The 22320-nt window shown below is 33.5% G+C and overlaps 1 protein-coding gene across 1 annotated transcript in view; it reads right to left on the bottom strand.

The window, feature by feature from the left end:
- Window positions 1-446: 446 nt before the first annotated feature.
- LOC115875918 (prion-like-(Q/N-rich) domain-bearing protein 25) overlaps window positions 447-22320 on the bottom strand; it is a 35007-nt gene continuing 13133 nt past the window's right edge. Inside the window, exons 8-11 of the mRNA XM_030891501.1 lie at window positions 15792-15902; window positions 15609-15731; window positions 10914-11063; window positions 447-857 (exon numbers count right to left, since the gene is read on the bottom strand). Of these exons, the coding sequence (XP_030747361.1) occupies window positions 664-857; window positions 10914-11063; window positions 15609-15731; window positions 15792-15902 (578 nt within the window). The 3' untranslated portion in view covers window positions 447-663. The remainder of the gene's footprint in view (window positions 858-10913; window positions 11064-15608; window positions 15732-15791; window positions 15903-22320) is intronic.

Raw genomic sequence — 22320 nt, 5'->3', positions numbered from 1 at the left:
TTAAGCTTATATCTGCTTATATCTTGTACACTTCCCACTAAAAAAGGTTTAAAAAAAACAAGGTTCGACTGCAAGGTATACTAGTAAAAATGTTGAAGTTTAAAGTATCACAACACAACACAATTCATTTAAACAAAAAACTAGTAATAAAAACTAAAGTCACTAAAGTGTCAAAACGAATGACAATGTATGTGACAATGTAAGTAAATAAAAAATAAATAAATAAATATGGCGCAACTTGACATTTTTTACAGCGGAACTACCACCTGAATCCCCAGCGGGAAATTTAAACTCCAGTTAGTCAGACCGGCGCCGAATATTTTCATGGTTGGCAACAGTGAATTTAGAAATGGCGCCTAGAATTACGTAACTAATAGTAAGTTTAATTAGTATCGGTTATAAATCCTTGGATTAGTAAAAAATTATGTAAATAGATTTACATACATTTTATATAATATTTATTTACTACTATCTCATATAATATAAATCATAGTGTGTATAAAATAAATTAACTTATATACATAGAAATTAAAAATAAATACAATAACTATATTAACTTAAGTACTAAATTATATACAAATTCAAATAATTTATGTACTTTTAATAAGTGTATAAAAGCTTTAAAGTAAGTGATTCTCTCTAATCCTTGTAATATTACTTGAATTACAAAAATATCAGAATTATATATAATGCACTTATCCAAATGCTAAGCACGACCTTGGATGATGTATTTGAAACACATATATTATCTTTTAAGGTGTACAGGACGGGACACTGGCATAAATTATTTCTACATACAAACGAATCGCCCAAAATTATGGTACAGTCAAATTTGGAAGAGCATTGCGATCCATAACCTACAAAACAAAAAATATTTTAATTATTTTATAGGCTTTCAAATTCTGACAGCAGCGCTCATAGGATTTAACAACTTATTGCCCTGCAGAGTTTATAGACCTTTGAATAAAAAGATTAAGGAAGGGGCATACAAAAAAACTGCGGTCAAGCGCGATGGGGACTAAAAATGGCCAACTTAAATTTCGGTTTATCATGCCGTTCTGATTTTATTTAAAACATGTACAAACCTGATATAGGGTAGACTCAATAATTTGTTGTTTTATTTTACGTTGACAATAAATATTGGTATAGCTGTGGCGGCTCGTGACCCGTGTGACTGGGTAGGCGACAAAATTTTAGTTGCGCCTATTTGCCCCCCCCCCCCTTGTTAAATCACTATTAAATGCGTTGGTAGTTGGAAATGTATCAATATAACAAATTTGTTAGATCAGATGTTAAATGCGTTGGAAACTTTTTATAGGATTCTTTAAATTTCGGATCCGCAAGAATAAAAATAATTAAGACATACAAGTACCTATATGCAAACCTTATTTCTAAATGTATAACAATGTTAGGTATCTAATATTTCATAAAATAAAATTCGCAAAGATATTTGACTTAGCCGCTTATATTAACATATCGAATTGAAATAGCACAGAGACGTTTCTGTAATATCTGTTGTATCGTTTTCTGGTACCGAATAAAATAACGCGCTTTTTTATTTCGGATTCTTCTATCTTCTATTTCTGTGGTGTGTTCTGAAATACAACCGGTTATATAATTTTTAATCATTTCGAACAAGCCCGAAAAATTTTTCCAATTTGCTTTAAACGTTTTTTGAATTTTCATTTAAAAGTTTTAAATGCTACTACGTATTATAATGAATCATATGAAATATCCCCTTAACGAAATGTGATATATATATATATATATATATATATATATATATATATATATATATATATATATATATATATATATATATATATATATATATATATATATATATATTTATTAAATCGACGGAGTCAGACCCGGTACGTTTAAGATAGGCCGTCAGACCCGGGGTATATCGGACGAAAAATGTTCAAGCGATGCCTTCAGGCCCTGATGCTGGACCGTTTAATTTGTCCCATTTATATAAAAAATAGAGGTTTATTCGTTTTCGCCAGACCCACGACGTTGCCGCTTTTAATTCTCAAATATTTATATTAGAATTAGACGAACGGACCTTTTGACGCGGTAATTGATGACAGTGCAGAAGTAAAAACGGTGCATTTCTGCTGTAGTGAATATTATTGTACTTATTGTTAGTATTAGATATATTCTGTCTTATAAATGCATCCGTATGAAAGCGTTTTTATCTGAAATTTCTTTAAAAATTAAATTTCTTTGTAATAAGCATAATCAAGTTACAATGCATTATCAATTTCGTTTAGTAGATTTTGTAAGTGTTTACTAAGTGATGATGGAACCCCGTTTATTATCTTTATACTTTAAAAGAAAAAAAGTTTAGCTACTTCTACAACGAAATCATAGCATCGAAACAAATTTTTAGATACTCGTACAATTTTTTGACACGACGATCGATTCCGACAAAAAAAAAATTTGTTACTTCTACAACGATATCGTAGCATCGATTTAAATATTTAGGTACTCGTACAATTTTTTGACACGACGATCGATTCCACGATTGTCACTTCTAAGGTAATTTGACATCGTGTTTTGGAATCATAGGGTATGTGTGTATTTATCATTAACCTTTTTTCTATTTTGTTATAAAGAATTATTTTAACTTATTTTTTTATTACATACAGATATGAGGGCGGCAATTTAAAAATTTGCACTGTGGGCAAGACGGGTAGAAAAAAGATGCTCATTTAGAATATTAAGAAATTCAGACAAAAAAATGAAAATAAGCATTCTTTAAAGATTGTTTCTACTAGTTTTATTTAAAAATATAAATAATATAAGGTCTAATCTGGCGAGTTGAGTTTGGATGAGACTGTAAACAAACTTTTTAAAAGTATAAATGTAATAATTTAAATTTTCTGCGTCTGATAAAATTCATGTAGCAGTAAAGTAGGAAAAAAGTGTAGGTTTAAAAGCATCAAATTCTGGGAATTCCCTATTTGTAGAGGCTGCGAACCACCTACTTTTCTGGGAACTCCATACTTTCAAGTTTAAAATTAGAACCGTGATTAAAACAAATCACTGTTTTCATTCATATTGCAATCAATGAATAATAAGAATATTATATTATCAAGTATTACTCTAATTAAATTTTCGAATACAAAGTAAACATAGAAGATAAAACATATTATAGAGATGCAACCATAAAACGTGTTTGTCATATTTACATGGTGTTGGTAGATAGCATCCAGCCGTAAACTGAATATACAACGTACCTATTACTGTAGTGTGTAGCCACAGTTTATAGAATACGTGTAGCCGTCAAAATTTTTGTTTCACTGAAATTACTATTTTTGATCTCACTGAACGAAATAATCCAATAAAATTAATCATTGTGAAATAACTGAATACTATCATATTTATGATCGAAAAAAAAAAACGGCGTCAGCGATGGCTATGAAATGAAAATTACTGTCATTTTATTTGTAAAATTATATGGTGAATGTCATCGATCGTCATTTCCAAGCCAACTGGACGCCGCTTTTTTTCGATCATACGGTACCTTTTTGTTAAAACTTTTTCCTGTGGGGAGAAATATCATACAAAACGGCCTTATCGTACAGTCACTATCATATATACGATTATCGTAATTACTTTGATGTAATTACTTCGACAATGAAATCATACCACCGAAAGAAATCTTTTGGTACTCGTACAATTCTTTGACCCGTCGATCGATTTAGATGAAAAAAATCTTTAGGTACTTCTATAACGTAATCATAACACGAAATAAATTTGTAGGTACTCGTACAATTCTTTGAAACGACGATCGATTTAGACGAAAAAAAACTTTAGGTACTACTACAACGAAATCATAGTACCGTAATAAATTTTTAGGTACTCGTACAATTTTACGACACGATGATCGATTTAGTAACGAAATCGACTTCTGTAACGAAATCATAGCACGAAATAAATTTTTAGGTACTCGTACAATTTTTTGACACGGTGATCGATTTAGATGAAAAAAACTTTAGATACTCGTACAATTTTTTGACACGACGATCGATTCTGACGATTTTCATTTCAAAGGTAATTTGACGCCGTTTTTTGGAATCATATATATGCCATGTGTATACTTATCTAATAAGTAAAGTGTATTCATTTAGAATATTAAGAGATTCAGACGAAAAAAATCAAAATAGGTAGTAAGTATTCTTTAAGATTGTTTCTACAAGTTTTATTTAAAAATTGTAACAGAGAACTATTATTATTATAGGGCCCCTCTCGGACCGCTTGGATGAGTCCATTATAAAAAAGATCGAGGGACAGTAGGTAGAAAAAACATATGATTTGATTTGTCACTGAAACGTAAAGTTTAATAAAAGTGTTTTGTTGAAATTCTTCGAGTTTTATCCTAAAGTTTATGGTTCGACACCCAACAAAATAATTGTAGCGAATCCCCGTCACAAAATATAAATAATTTAAAGTCTAATCTGGCGAGTTGAGTTTTGATGAAACTGTAAACAAAATGTTTAAAAGTATAATGTAATCATTTAAATTTAAATAAAATTCGTATAGCAGTAAAGTAAAAAAAGTGTAGGTTTAAAAGCATGAACTTCTGGGAATTCCCTATTTGTATAGTCTGGGAAACACATACTTTCAAGTTCAATTTAAAAAAATTTATTTTAAATTTCAATCTAGAGTGCCATGGCTGTGTTAAAAACACTAATTTTTAATTAAGGAGCCTTGGAAAAATAGATTTGATAATCTAATGATTTTCGTGTCTTGTCCGGGCCCGTTCTTATAAGATGCCCAAAGCGTATTTTTAATCATATCTCAATTTTTCCAAACGGAACAAGGGAGGCTCTTTAGTATAATATTTGGAAAAAGCATTTTTTACGAATAATTTGGTACCACACATGGTATTTCGAGTCAAATTGTCATTATGAACCGCATGTTACAATTTCAAATAAACATATGCGAAAATGTCAAAAAATTGACATATTATGATATGTCATTCTATTGAGGGTGCATCCACACTATCCTAAAAACGGCGTATCGGCGTAACGACCTTGAATAGATTTCCAGTAATTCTATTGGCTGAAAAATTCATCTGTCAAAAATGTCAGCCCATAGAATTACTGGAAATCGATTCAAGGTCGTTACGCCATTACGCAGATACGCCGTTTTTAGAATAGTGTGGATGCACCCTAAAAGTGTAATTTTGTATCGAATGTCAAAACACAAATACGATGACCGATTTAAACGAAAAAAAATTTAGGTACTACTACAACGAAATCATAGAACCGAAATAAATCTCTAGGTATTTCTACGTACAATTTTTTGATACGACGATCTGTTTTCTGAGACGAAAAGCATTTTTAGGTACTTCTACGTAAATTTCTAGGTTCTCGTACAATTCTTGACCCCTTTAGATGAAAAAAATCTTTAGGTACTTCTGTAACATATTATAATAGTACCGAAATAAATTTCTGTGTACCTACTCGTACAATTTTTTGACACGATGATCGATTTAGATGAACAAAAATTTTAGGTACTTCTGGTACTTCTACAACGAAATCATAGCATCGAAATAAATTTTTAGGTACTCGTACAACTTTCTGATCGATTCCGAGAAAAAAGAATAGGTACTTCTACAACGAAATCATAGCATCGAGATAAATTTTTAGGTACTCGTACAATTTTTGACCGTCGCGCGTCGCGTCTATCGATTTAGATGAAAAAAATCTTTAGGTACTTCTACAACGAAATAATAACACGAAATAAATTTTTAGGTACTCGTACAATTTTTTGACACGGTGATCGATTTAGATGAAAAAAACTTTAGATACTCGTACAATTTTTTGACACGACGATCGATTCTGACGATTGTCATTTCAAAGGTAATTTGACGCCGTTTTTTGGAATCATATATATGCCATGTGTATATTTATCTAATAAGTAAAGTGTATTCATTTAGAATATTAAGAGATTCAGACGAAAAAAATCAAAATAGGTAGTAAGTATTCTTTAAGATTGTTTCTACAAGTTATATTTAAAAATTGTAACAGAGAACTATTATTATTATAGGGCCCCTCTCGGACCGCTTGGACGAGTCCATTATAAAAAAGATCGAGGGACAGTAGGTAGAAAAAACATGATTTGGTTTATCACGGAAACGTAAAGTTTAATAAAAGTGTTTTGTTGAAATTCTTCGAGTTTTATCATAAAGTTTATGGTTCGACACCCAACAAAATAATTGTAACGAATCCCCGTCACAAAATATAAATAATTTAAAGTCTAATCTGGCGAGTTGAGTTTGGATGAAACTGTAAACAAAATGTTTAAAAGTGTAATGTAATCATTTAAATAAAATTCGTATAGCAGTAAAGTAGTAAAAAAAGTGTAGGTTTAAAAGCATGAACTTCTGGGAATTCCCTATTTGTATAGTCTGGGAACCACCTACTTTTCTGGGAAACATACTTTCAAGTTCAATTTATTAGAATTGTGATTAAAAGAAAGCACTATTCTCATTCATATTCGATTAATGAATATTAATATTAATAATATTATACTACCATATATTACTCAAATTAAGTTTTCGAATACATAGTAAGTAAACATAGATAGAAGATAGAACATATTATAGAGATGTAACCTGCAACCATAGAACGTGTTTGTTATATTTATATGGTGTTGGTAGATAGCATCCAACCGTAAACTGAATATACAACGTATTACTGTAGCAATCAACATTTTTGTTACACTAAAATCACTATTTTAGATCTTACTGAACGTAGTAATGTAATAAAATTAATTATTGTACTGATTAACTACCATATAATCGAAAAAAAAACGGCGTCAACGGTGGCATGAAATGAAGATTGCTGTCATTTTATACCGGATGCGTCTCAAAAGTGGTTCACCGCTAAAACTTTTTAATTTTTTTAGATAAAAATACCAGATTTGGTATGTAAGTATATGACATAAATTAGGAATTATTGGACGTATTCAATTGTTTTTGGTCACTTCCTGTATCACCGGAAATGACTACAACTTTTGATTTTTAAATGACACACCGGTATATTTTTGCATTATTTGATAGAAAATGACACTCTGAATCGAATGACATATCATATGTCAACTTCTGACATTCTCGCTTTAAAAAAATTGTATTTTAAATTTCACTCTAGAGTGCCATGGCTGTGTTAAAAACACTAATTTTTAATCAAGGAGCCTTGGAAAAATAGATTTCATAATCTAATGATTTTCGTGTCTTGTCCGGGCCCATTCTTCTAAGATGCCCAAATCGTATTTTTAATCATATCTCAATTTTTCCAAACGGAACAAGGGAGGCTCGTTAGCATATTTGGAAAAAGCATTTTTTACGAATAATTTGGTACCACACATGGTATTTCGAGTGAAATTGTCATTATGAACCGCATGTTACAATTTCCAATAAACCATATGCGAAAATGTCAAAAAATTGACATATTATGATATGTCATTCTATTGAGGGTGCATCCACACTATCATAAAAACGGCGTATCGGCGTAACGGCGTAACGACCTTGAATAGATTTCCAGTAATTCTATTGGCGGATGCGTCTCAAAAGTGGTCCACCGCTATAACTTTTTTATTTATTTTTTTTTTGGATAAAAAAACGAGATTTGGTATGTTAGTATATGACATAAATTGAAATTGATTGACGTATTCAATTGTTTTTGGTCACTTCCAGTTTCACCGGAAATGACTACAACTTTTGATTATTAAATGACACCCCCGGTATATTTTTACATTATACGATAGAAAATTTAGACATTTTCGCTTAAAAAATCGTATTTTAAATTTCTATCTATTATAGAGTGCCATGGATGTGTTAAAAACACTAATTTCTAATCAAGGAGCCTTGGAAAAATAGATTTGATAGTCTAATGATTTTCGTGTCTTGTCCGGGCCCGTTATAAGATATCAAAATCGAATTTTTAATAATATCTCAATTTTTTCAAACGGAACAAAGGTGGCTCGTTAGCATATTTTGAAAAAGCATTTTTCTACGAATAATTTGGTACCACAATTTGGTACTCGAGTCAAATTGTCATTATGAATCGCATGTTACAAATAAATAATATGTGAAAATGTCAAAAATTGACATATTTATGATATGCCATTCTATTCAGAGTGTGATTTTCTATCGAATAATGTAACATACCGGGGGTGTCATTTAAAAATCAAAAGGTGTAGTCATTTCCGGTGAAACAGGAAGTGACCAAAAACAATTGAATATGTCAATCAATCCTAATTTATGTTATATACTAACATACCAAAACTCGTTTTTTTTATCTGACAAAATAAAAAAAGTTGTAGGGGTGAGCCACTTTTGAGACGCAACCGGTATACGACGATCGATTTAAATGAAAATAATTTTTAAATAATTCTACAACGAAGTCATAGTATCGAAATAAATTTCTAGGTTCTAGTACAATTTTTTGACACGACGATCGAATTAGACGAAAAATTTTAGATACTTCTACAGCGAAATGACAGCATCGAAATAAATTTGTAGTTACTCCTACAATTCTTTGACACGACGCGACGATCGCTGATCGATTTAGATGAAAAAAAATTTTTGGTACTTCTACAACGGAATCATAGCATCGAAATAAATTTTTAGGTACTCGTACAATTTTTGACCCGCCGATCGAAATCATTTTGTTTCTAATATTTATTAGCCGAACGACCGGTTTCGACAATAAAAGTTTAGTTACTTCTACAAATCCGGTGATGACAGCAATTCAAAAAAAAGATTAGACCGTAAATTATTGATATTTTTAAATGAGACTAGTAGGAATAATTTTAAACGAATACTTATTTTCATTTTTTTCGTCTGAATTTCTTAATATTCTAATTAGAGTATGAGCATTTTGTTTTCTACTAAACATAACACGGCTATATCTTCGTTTCCCTTTAATAGTTTGCTTTACCGTGTTGCCGGTTCTTGGGTCTGAATACATCGATTCAACGTAAATCGGCTTATACACTTATACTAATGTCGAAGGTGGCGCCGCCCGTGACAATACCGGTGTACCCCAATCGTATATAAAAAACGTAAAACCATTTTTTCAGGCCCAGCTGAAATTTGGTCAGGGGAAGTGGGGAAACCGTTCTAGACGATAACCACTGAAATCGTACTCAGACCCGACCCCGGGCCTGAAATGTCGAAATCGGGTCTGAGCCCAATGAAGCAACGTAGTTTTTGGGCTCGTATAAGCGGTTTAATAAATCTATATATATATATATATATATATATATATATATATATATATCCTTATGAAATATCCGGAATATCCCCTTAACATCTAAGCCTACCAAGCCTCCACGACTTCATGCGAAGGCGACCGGAGATTTCGCCTAAGCCTTGCCTTAATATGATACAACCCCGACTTTCGTCGCGTCGCTACCGCACGATGAGTTAGACAGAGACAGTAGACTGCCGTACGTCGTGCATCGACTCTGATAGTAGGCGATGTAGAAATCGCCGAACAAAGGCGCTCCAACGGTCAAAATTATTTTGTTTTCTATCTCAGCGGCGCAGTTAGCGGTCAGCGTACGCCAGCGGTAGTGAATATGTTAATAAACAGGACCACAAATATTAAAATAATATTGATTATTAAAACACACTTCCGTCTATTAACAGTATTTTTATGTATTGGCAACATTAATAGGAAATAATGTAATGTAATAAATCGCTTAAACTCTGCCAAAATCTTAGGGTAGGCGCCGCCTACCTTGCCTACCCTGACGAGCCGCCACTGTGGTATAGTGGGTATAGTTATTAAATTTGTTATAAAAATATATGATTCTAATAAAAATATATAAGTTATAATAATTATTTATTAACACAAACATCCGATACGCTACTGAAGCAGGTATGTTAAATTGACGTATCTAAACCAGCTAAACTTCTTTGACATCTAATCTTTGACAAGTAGTAAGTAAAAGCAAACATACAAGAAAAAATATATAATTAGTTAATTTTAAGTGAATTTCATAAATAATCGGTTTAATACATAAATAACGTCTTTATTTTTTTTTACTCGGCGAAATTCAGCAGAGCTGTTAAGTTAACCAAGCATATAAAAAAAGTAAATAATATATTACATTCTTAAAAAATAACATTCAAAGAAAAAAAATTAGTAAGAAAAATGAAAATTAACAATATACTTTAGATAAAGAAAAATCAACAACTTAATAAGTTAAAGCAAAAACAGTAACAAATGAAAATTGTTCCGTAAAGGATACAAAAATTAATAAATCAAATTATTGTGTAATTCTATATCCGCTCAACATAAAAGTTTTTAATTTTGTTTTGAAAGTGAACGTCTTTAAATCAAGGGAGTATAGATTCAAGTTGGAATTGTACATCTTGGATGCCAGGTAAGAGAACAAACGCGCAAAAAAAAAATATAGCGTATAATATACATGTATGTATATTATATATTATAATAGCGAAAAGTTATTCCATTATTATTTCCCTCGATTTTTGACCGAATCTACCGCACGCTACACAACCATTTCATAGATTTACTATCTCTAAACAACTACCAGTTGTAAAATAAATAATAAATAACATAAAATAAGATCAGTAAAGACAGACAAATCCACAAAATTTCAAATCAAATTCAAATGTGTCAAATGAATCGTCAAACAGAAATATCAAGGATCCCCGCCCTAGGTCCCCACCTCCGTTTACCATGCATGAATGCATAGATAGCATTATACTTCTTCCTTAATGTTTTTTGTTTTTATTAAAAGGGGTAGACAGAATCCAAAAGAGTAACTTTCATATTTTTGAAAGATGACATCAAAACTATTAATCCAAAAACATGATTTTTTAACAATTAGTTAAGTATTTATTATCAGTGAATACGAATACTTACTTCTAACGAAATAGCAAGTATCGTTTTTGTCGGAGTACTCATCTTCGCATTGACAGTAACTCTTGTTGTCAGAACTTTCCAGACAAGCAGCATGCTTGATGTTTTCACATTGAGCCTCAATTAAACATTCTTGGTTGAGCTGTGTAGCCTCTATAAACAAATCAAATATTAATCATTCTCACAGCTGATTTATTAGACAGACTGTCGACTTCAGGCAGTCAGATCACCAGGCCTGACAGTTATGAACAGTTTATGAACGAAACCTCAATGGAGATTATAATCCGAATTGTTATATAACTTAAGACAAGCGAATATCTAGGTAAGTATGCAGAGTTTCATGTAAATCATATCAAGTTGACTAGCTGTCTAGCGAATACGCGGTAATCAAAATGGGATATTGAATTTGTATGGGAACTGATATACCAGTTCCCATACAAATTCAATAATAACTAATACAATTTAAATACTATTGCTATAAAATATAAAAGGAGTACCTAAAGTTTCTTAAAAAAATATATTTTCCATCCAAAAACTAGACAAATAAATACAGACTAAAAATGTAAATAGGAGTAATATCAGATACTTTAAGATTAAAACAGTACAAGATTACTCAAATAACAAAATTATAAGGTACTTGACACTAATAATTTTTTAAGGTGCTTGACTTTATTAGATCTGAATATATCTATACGATAAGATAAACTATGAGATTAATTTTCTAAAAAATACTACAAATAACTACTGTTGTCTTTATAGACTTGCTTGTTTTTATAGTTAAAGTAATATATTATCAGTGAAGCCCATATAATGAAATGATCTTTCCAAAAAAATCCTATGTGGGTATTTCGCCACTGTACTGCAAGAAAATCTACAAAATAAAATAGTTATTTTTTGTAAACACTTCTGCGTTAAACCCAAACGGATACTACTTTTCAGAAGTTATGTTTAAAGAAAAAAATACTTAACGTTTCGGAAAGTTTATCTCTTTCCGTCGTCGGAAGCAAAAAAATACAAAGAATAAAGAAAAAAATTCACAGATTTTGCAACATGCGCAACCATCATAGGCGTATTGAAAATACCAGACACAAAAGTCGGCGGTGGTCAGCAATCACCTGTTTTTTACATTTTATATTAACTTATGACGTCATTTGGAAGAGCTCAATAGAAATATAAAAGAACTAAAGCTTGTTTGGAAAGCAATTTGACATTCGTGACGTCAGCACTCCGGCAGTCTAACGTATCGCTAATTGCCATTCGCAAATATATTCCAGATAGGTATAGTGAACAAATGAACCGTTCGCAACGTTAAATAATTTTGATATTTGACTTTTATCGTGATGGCTTTTTATAAAAGTGAAGAATTTAGTAAGAAAAATATTAATGATGGAGATGAACGTGTACGGATTCATGAATGGTCACGATCACGGTCACGACACTATAGAAATGTGAGGTATGTGAGGTATGTGGGTATACATATATATATATAAATATTTATATATATATATATATATATATATATATATATATATATATATATATATATATATATATATATATATATATATATATATATATATATATATAGGGTGGTCCGAACTGTATTCCGGAAACTTCGGCGGCAAATTAAAATATAGTTCGACGATAATTTAGTTTGCAGCTTCTTTTCATCATACCTAGTAAAATCCCGTCACAACCACTACTCATAGTAAGTATACCTATGTATTTTTAAACATCATTATGATATTTAAGTCATAGGTGCCCATAATATGAGTAGCGTATGTTGTGTGATATGAAAAAGCAACAAAATATATTATCGATTACAGCAACTATACCTAGTTTACATTCAGTATGCCCAATTAATATAGAACATTAAACCTATGCATGATTTTAAAAATTTGCTACCATTATATTTTGATAGTTGAGTTTTTGAAATTATTTGTTAGCTTCTTAAACAAAACAGACCCATAATAATTCAAATCTTTATCATCCAAGACTTCCAAGAATTATAAAGTAATCTCATGTCAAAATTTTTTAAAATTATTGCATGCCTTAAATGTTTGCAAAGTTAACAAAAACATGTCTTTGATTACCTGCAATTAATATATTTGGTCCAATTTATCAGTTCTGCATCATATCCGAAATTCAGATTGTGTGTGACACAACGAAGAATCAACGTGCAACGTGAACGAGAAGAAAATGGCAAGTAAAAAAAATTGTAGTCTTAATTACTAATTGCACAGTCGTTCTCTTGAGTTCTCCTGCCTAAAATCTATATTGCCTTCCCTAAGATTTTAAATATAAATGATTGAAACTCATACAAGTTTACCACAATTTAAACTTAAGATAATTATTTAATTATTAAATTCATAATTATATTAAAATATAACACTTACGAAGTTACTAAATATTAACTATTTCTACTTAATCATACAATAATTTTGATAAAAACACTCTTGATTATTTATTTTAGAAATCGTACGGGCTATAATCATTAATATGACTATATTAACAATACTTAAATCAAAATTTATTTGAAGGAATGCTATTGTATTACAATAATTGTAAAACAAGTATGTAATAATAACTCGGAATAATTATTAAAACTGCTCATCTTGTTATAGATGTCGGCGTCTTGTCTCTATTATTTTATTAGCCGTTTAGCTATAGTTTGATTTCAGATAATGCAGATTTTAATGTGCCATTTGTGTTTTTATTGGAATTATTATTTTAGCATATTTGATATACCCTATGAAGTTATTTTTAAGTGCTCCTGTCCATTTTCAATTATTAAAAGTGCCTTTAGATACAATTAAAATTAATTAATTGGTGTATAGTATTTGTATTATGTGTTTGTTTATTTTTTATGAAATGAATTTTTTGCCTATTAAAATAAACAAAGCTTACTAAATCACTAGATAGCCATTTTTAAATACAGGATGTTAATTAAGTATCTGGCCAAACTTCAGGAGGTGATCCTTTGAATGTTTTTAAGGTAAAAAGTTCATATAAACATGTGCCCGGAAATGTATAATTTTCAAGATACAGGGGTGTCAAGGTGTTTTCTAATAGACCTATTAATATCTCAAAGATTTTGTTGTTGGCTGATTTTGTTGAAATTTCGCCATGTTGTAAAATTTAATAAGTTAGCACTAATTAAATGATAATTATTATTTACAACAATATTTAAACGATAAAACTTATCCCAATAAATATTTGGCACCGCCTTGAATTCATTTGTTTTTTCTGTTGACGGTGGAAACCATGCAAGCTTTTTCTTTGTCCGAAGTTGTTAATTAAAAAAATTAGTATCATATAAAAAATATAGGTCCTAATAGCCTAAATTTTATCAGAATATATCAGCAGATCCGATGAGACCCGAATTATTATATGTTTTGGAACTTAATGATTTAATTAATCATTCCCTTTAAGGCATCCATTGTGCGCATTATCCTATGCGCCAAGAAAAAATATTGCATTAGTCTAAATTTATTATTTATGTTATTCCGCTCTTTCACGTATAATGGTATACTCCTGCTTTTCATACGGCCCTCTGCTTTTCATACGGAAAGAGTTAGATTAAAATAGTCCCACTGTACCTAACAACCCATGCATGCCTTGACGCATATTCTTTTTTATAATAATATCGGCTTTCCCAGACTAATCATCCATATCCATAAAATAGTTGGCTCACACTAATAAGACCTCATTTCGGCCCTAGGACGACCTTGGTCTATTCAGCTATCGACTTACGTGTTGACAAGTTGATTAGGCAGGTTATTGAACTCCATGTCGCCTCTAGCATGTCGTTTTTTCAAAGATGGGTCCCATATAAACGCGGCCAGAAGTATTTTCAATACTAAAAACTATTTAAAATATTTAAATTCAACTATTCGAGAACGCTTTACTTTTTTAAAACAGATACGTCTACAAGAAACCCTTGACGTTCAAAATGGCATTATATCAAGTTAAACTTCAAAATTAACAATTACTACCTGAAAACAATTACTTAATAAGGTAAAACCAAAAAGCCCCAAACTTTCTATATGATTATTTTTAAATTTTACGTATGTTATGTTCTTTAAAATCAAAGAAGCGATTGCCATACATTACTAACATCTACAGATGCATGAGCAATACATTTATTTATATTAGATTGAATTAAAAAAGCCTCTTTTATTTTTCTTTTAGAGGCCATCGCTTCTTTCATTATAATTTTGGCGTTATTAAAATTTATGTTATTAAGATTTAAGATTATTAAGATTTGTCAGCATTCATGGGGACACAGGGCACAGAATAAATATTAATAACGCCAAAATTATAATAAAAAGAAAACGACGGAACTTTCCGAAACGTTAAACTTTCCGAAATGTTAAGCATTTTTTTCTTTGTTAGGCAAATTTGTATAACTGTAAACATAACTTCTAACAAGTAGTGTCCGTTTGGGTTTAACGCAGAAGTGTTTACAAAAAATAACTATTTTATTTTGTAGATTTTCTTGCAGTGCAGTGGCTAAATACCCACAGGATTATTTTGGAGAGATGAATCTGCCACATAGGTATAGACATTTTTTAATAAAATGATCTTCTACTTCGCTGAGTGACTTAAATGCTGAATCAGAATCAGAAATAGATCAGAAGGATCAGAAGGATCAATGTTCCTTTATTATTAGATTTCTCTTATATTATTAAAACTTACTTTCCAAACATTGCTCTCCATCTGTAGCATAAGAATCGTTTTCACACTGGCAGGTCTCATCTGTTGAACACTTAGCATTTTTAATATGCGAACAGTCATAAATCTCGCAAGAAGAATTTATTTCTAAAAAAAAATAAATAAATTTAGAGGCAAACTTACATAAAAAAAAGTATAAATTTTTACTTGGTAAACAGCTGGAATCTTCGTTACTTTTAAAATACCCATCATTACACTGGCATGTTTCATCCAAACACTGTTCGTAAAGAGAACACTCCGTATCTTCCAGACAGAGCCCTTAAATATAATCATATAATTGTAATTACCTATATAATACCGTATGATCGAATAAAAACGGCGTCACTGATGGCTATGAAACGAAGATCGCTGTCATTTTATATGTAAAATTATACGGGAAATGGCATCAATCGTCATTTCCAAGCCAACTGGATGCCGTTTTTTTTCGATCATACGGTACTTAGTTAACGTATTTTATTGTTTTATTATGATCACAGCCTATCGGGTGGGTCTCAAAAATGGCTCACCCCTATAACTTTTTTATTTTTTCATATAAAAAATCGAGCTTTGGAATGTTAGCCCCCCCTTCTCTCTCTCTCTCTCTCTCTCTCTCTCTCTCTCTCTCTTCAGTCCTTCACTCTACGTGTGAGTATGGTGACATCATGTGTTGATTCCCCTCACTTCCTCGGATCAAGTTGTTCGACACTGCGCCATATGTGAAGCTTCGGGGAGGTCGTGGCCCACTAGGTTTTGACTTGGTCTACCTCTTATGCCGCAACCGCACATGCAGCATTTGGCGATCTCCGATCGGGGCATCGCCGATTTCCTATGTATGTGGATGGGGGAGTCGGAGTTCGGCGACGAGAACGAGCGCTCGTTTTCTATGTTGTTGCTATCAGAGTCCGCATGTGTGGATGGAAAGGCGAAGTCCAATCATGAGCGCTCGGTAGTTGACGAAAGCGCTCGGAGATCGCCAAATGCCGCATGTGCGGTTGCGGCATTAGTTGAGTAGACGTAATGGAATGTAGGAATATGACATAAATTAGGATTGATTGAAGTATTCAATTATTTTCGGTCACTTCCTGTTTCACCGGAAATGACTTCAATCTTTGATTTTTAAATTGCACCCTCGGTATTTTTTTTACTTTATTCGATAGAAAATGACACTCCTAATAGAATGGCATATCATATATCAACTTTTGACATTTTCGAATGTAGTTTATTTCAAATTGCAACACGCGATTCATAACGACAATTTGACTCCAAATACCAAGCGTTTGGTACCAAATTATTCGTTAAAAAATGCTTTTTCCAAATATGCTAATAAGCCACCCTCGTTCCATTTGAAAAAATTGAGATATGATTAAAAATACGATTTGGGCATCTTTTAACCCGCCAGGACAAGACACTAAAAACACTAGACGATCAAATCTATTTTTCCAAGGCTCCTTGATTAGCGCTTTTAAAACAGCCATGGCACTCTAGATTGAAATTTAAAATTCAATTTTGTTGTAAGCGAAAATGTCAAAAGTTGTCATATGATATGTCATTCTATTCAGAGAAATTGAATAAAGTAACAAAAAACCGAAAGTGTTATTTAAAAACCAAACTATTCATTTCCGGGAATCAGGGACTGACCGAAAATAATTGAATACGTCAATCGATCCTAATTTATGTCATAGACTAATATACCAAATCTCGTTTTTTTATATGAAAAAAATAAAAAAGTTATAGGGGTGAGCCACTTTTGAGACGCACCCGGTATTCGTCAGGAACTACACAGCTCTACAAAGCTGTGCTTATCTTATGTTATGTAGCAAGTCGGATTCTGAGTTATATACGTTAAAATAAGCAAGACTCTGGTACATAGGGTTGTTAGACGTCAACAAGCAAAAAAATGTTTTGACTAAGATTTGTTTCAATTTTGTTTCCACACACTATTCACACAAATGTGGAATAGAAATTTTTAGAGCATCGCTGTTTTTTTTCATCACGGAATTTAGCTATAACAATCTGGCAACCCTACTTTGTCTACCGGTGTGTGTACGAGAACACAGGTAGGTGAAACGCGAATACTCAAAAATAAACTAATGTTACCATCTGGTACCGAATAGTTATGGCCGGAACAGCGATTTTTTAATAACAGGTACAAGCTGTTCCAGTTGCAAAAGATACCTGTTCCAAGAAACCTGTTCCAGTTCCAAATTGTTCCAAAACGAAAATTAATACCCTACTTGCGTCATTCTGATTCAGTTGCTATTTTTCTTTTTAAATTTATATAAAAGAATATTTTTTGCTTAAATAATGAGAACTACTGGATATTTTTCTGTTTCCTCTAAATTTAGTCTACTATCTATGTTGCTATATTACCAAGATATAATGTTTTTTTAACTAAAAATTAAAAAGAACCTATCAAATTTTTGAAAAATATAAACTTTTCAAAAACATATTTTCCCGAAAAAAAACTCATGAGAATCGAAATATACCAACCCTAAAAATAAGCACTAATGAATAAATATAGTGTTGCGAGCCGGTGTGGACTTGACCTAACCTCACAATATGGCCCGCCCTCGGATGACCTTAACATCGCATAGACACCGCAATGATTCATTCGTTCGAGAAGAATCGAGACCCACTAGAATGGACTAGTACATACGAGAACATTCGAAAACCTTCTCTATGCGCCTAACGATCTTTGGACTATTCTAGATTTCTTTTACCTGTCGGTATAAAAGCCGGCGGCAGTGATGACCTAGAGAGGGCAGTTATAAATATACCAGTGCAGTTGACGCGCTAAAATTCAAAATAAATTCTTAGTTATAAATCGTTTGTAAATAGTTCTATAAGTCTTTTATCGTTATCGTTATTGTTTTTGTTAATTAGTGTTAAATAAATAGTGTTTAAATAAATTGTGACTTTCTATCCACACGGAACCGACGAAAAACGTAACAATTGGTGTCAAGTGTGGCGTGTGTGATAGACTAGAAAAATAAAAAGACTAACAATGGCTCCGAAGAAATTGTTGAAAGACTTGAAAGTGTCCGAATTAAAATGCATACTGGAAGAGAGGGAATGCGAGACAGATGGAAAGAAAAGCATTCTGCAAGCCAGACTGAGAGACGTTTTGATTGAAGAAGGTGAGGATCCTGACACCTTCTGCTTTGAGCTGGAAGGTGACCTTGACTCGTCCTTACAAAAATTAGAAGACAATTTGAATAATAAAATCAGTGATAAGATTATGGAAAATTCCCAGGATTTGCAAGAAACTTTAAATGATAAAATGAATATTTTTAGAAGATAAAATCAGTGATAAAATTATAAAAAAATTCCCAGGATTTAATTAATTCTTTAGAAGATAAGATCATGGAAAATTCTAAAGACATACAGGCCAGCTTTAATAATAAAATACTTAATTTAGAAGAAAAGATAACAGAAAATTCCAGGGAATTAGAAGAAAAGATTATAGAGAATTCTACGGAGCTACAAGACAAAATAACACAAATTGAGGACGATGTAAATAAAAATCGAAATTTAAAACAAAAAATAGAAATGGCCAATTCACCAAATGTCAAGAAACATCGGAGGCACCGAAACTAGTCGAAAATAAGTATATCTCAAAGTCAGTTATTAAGCCTCCACAGTTTGACGGAAAAACCGCTTGGGCCAATTATTTTTGCCAGTTTGCGGCCGCTGCCAGAGCGAACGGATGGACAATCGCTGAAAAAGGCTACCGCTTTGACTGTCGCACTGCGAATGCGACTGATATCCTGCAGACACTGTCACCATCGGAACAGGGAGATTATCAGCAATTGGTACGACATTTAGAAATGAGGTACGGCCAAGCTCATTTGGAACATGTCTATCATTCACAGCTAAAAAATCGCATTCAAAAGTCAAATGAGTCTCTGCAGGAGTTTGAAGCCGACGTAGCCCGCCTGGTTCGCCTTGCGTATCCTGCTACGCCCGAGAATGTTATGGAGCGGTTGGCAGTACAGACATTCTCCGATGGCTTACGTGACAGGGAGACAAGGCAAGCGCTTCTTCTAGCCCACCCAACGCGCTTGGTGGATGCTTTAGCACGTGCCCTAGAATTTGAGGCCGCGAAACAGTTCTCGGTCTCTAGTGAGAGTACGGGCGGTCAACCAATGTTCCGACAAATCCGTGGAAAGCATTGTACGGAAAGTCATGGAGGAGTACATGGGCAAGAAAGGACCGACTTGTTGCTGGAATTGCGGCCAGGCAGGACACGTAAGAAGTCACTGTCAAGAAAAAGACGTGGACTCGGTTTCGCCAAGTGTCGAATCAAAGGGACACATATGGAGCAGTACCCAACAGGTTCCAACGAAAACTGTTCAAGTCGCATCGCTACAACACAAGTTCAACAGCATTTTTGTGGCTAGTTTCGTGGATGGAGAGTTACGGACCATGCTGTTGGATACGGGTGCGACCAAAACGATCATCAGGCCGGATATCCTTAAAACATCAAAAAGGATTAAAACAACACAATGGCGACTACGTACAGCTACAGGAAGCTGCGCTCTCATCCATGGAGAGGTAGATCTTAATTTTGTTATCGGAAGCACCTGTTTTAATCATCGAGTGTTAGTAGCAGACATCGAAGATGAACTTATTCTCGGAATGGACATCGTGACCACTAGAGGTTTTGAACTAAACCTCAAACAAGAAATTTTGAAAATAAATGAAGAAGAAGTGGTTCTACATCGAAAATGTGAGGAGACGCTTCGCGTGGTAGTAGCAGAAGATGTTTCGATCCCTGAGCGCTGTGAGATATTTTTGGATGGTCGCCTGGAAGGTAAAACGAATAATGGGAGTATTATTCTGTTGGAGCCAAGGAACCATGACAGCGAAATAGGACGAGGGGTCGCTGTTGGAAAACCCCTGCTACGAGCGAAGAAGTCTGTACCGGTAAGAGTAATGAACACGAATTATCATTCTGTATCCTTGAAGAAGGGAACCCTGTTAGGGTACTGTTGTTCGGCCTCCTCAGTCATTCGAAGCGTGGAAGCCTCCAAAGTTTCGATTTCAAAAATTCCGGACAAAATGGTTAAGGAGTTAGTAAACGTTAAGGGATTATTTCCCGAAGATAGTAGAAAATTGAGAAACCTGATAATCAAGTATCAAGATGTGTTTGATAAAGGAGAAGCAGGACATAGAGGTCGTACCAATTTAGTACAACATAAAATTGACACCGGAGATGCACGACCAATCAAACAAAATCCGAGTAGACTGCCGCTCGCCAAACGTGAAGAAGCTGACAAAATCCTTCGAGAAATGAAAGAAGAGGGTGTATCGAACCATCTAACAGCCCGTGGACATCGCCGGTAGTACTAGTAAAGAAGAAAGACGGTACCACCAGGTTCTGTGTTGATTATCGGCAGCTCAATAATGTTACCAAGAAGGATAGTTATCCCCTGCCGAGGATAGACGATACTCTAGACACGTTGGCGGGATCGACAATATTCTCTACCTTGGATCTGAAGACTGGATATTGGCAAGTCGACATGGCGCCTAAAGACAGGGAGAAGACAGCGTTCTCGGTGGGCTCCGGACTGTGGCAATTTACCGTCATGCCTTTTGGATTGTGCAACGCGCCAGCTACCTTAGAAAGACTAATGGAGTCTGTGTTAAAGGGACTATCCTGGACCACCTGTTTAGTGTACCTGGATGACATTATAGTGATGGGGAAATCCTTCGACGATCATCTGAAGAATTTGGAAGAAGTTTTCAAGCGACTTGCGAGCTCTGGTTTGAAACTTAGCCCCAAGAAATGTCATCTGTGTCAAGAAAAGGTACACTACTTGGGCCATGTAGTCTCCTCCCAAGGAGTTGCGGTAGATCCACAGAAGACCAAGACAGTGGAAGAGTGACCGATACCCAAAGACAAACATGAACTCAGAAGCTTTTTGGGGCTATGCACATATTATCGCCGTTATGTACAGGGTTTCACCACCATCGCAAAACCATTGACCAGACTTACCGAAGGCGAGAGGCGTTTCTCTTGGGACTCAGATTCTGACGAGGCATTCCGAAGATAGAAGAAAGCCCTGACTAGTGCGCCTGTACTTAGCTATCCTCTTGGCAACGGAAACTTTATATTAGATACCGACGCTAGCAATGTTGGATAGGCGCTGTTCTGTCTCAGATCCAGGATGGTCAAGAAAAAGTCATTGGTTATTTTAGTAAGACCTTGTCAAAACCGGAAAGGAACTACTGTGTAACCAGACGAGAATTACTAGCAGTAGTTAAAGCAGTGGAACACTTCTACAAGTATCTCTATGGAAGAAAGTTCTTGTTAAGAACAGACCATGCTGCTTTGAAATGGCTGTTGCAGTTTAAGAATCCTGAAGGGCAGGTAGCTAGATGGATTGAACGATTACAAGAATTTGACTTCGACACAGAACATCGAGCTGGGGCAATCCATCGAAATGCCGACGCACTTTCCAGAAGACCTTGCGCTAAGGACTGTAAGCATTGTTCCCGAGCAGAAGAGAAAGAAGTGAAACTCCTAAGAACAACTGTGGTTAATGATAGTTGGCAACCCGAAGATCTTGCAAATGACCAAACCAGTGACCCAGAATTAGGTTTAGTAATTAACTGGAAAAACACAGGCCAAAGACCAACGTGGGAAGAAGTTTGCAGATATTCGCCGAACGTAAAGTCGTACTGGGCCCAGTGG

Source organism: Sitophilus oryzae, unplaced genomic scaffold (genome assembly GCF_002938485.1).
Source record: "Sitophilus oryzae breed Bouriz unplaced genomic scaffold, Soryzae_2.0 scaffold_1396_pilon_pilon, whole genome shotgun sequence".
Classification (NCBI taxonomy): Eukaryota; Metazoa; Arthropoda; class Insecta; order Coleoptera; family Curculionidae; genus Sitophilus; species Sitophilus oryzae.
The sequence above is the reverse complement of the archived record's forward strand: the minus strand, read 5'-3'. Positions and strand labels throughout refer to the sequence as shown.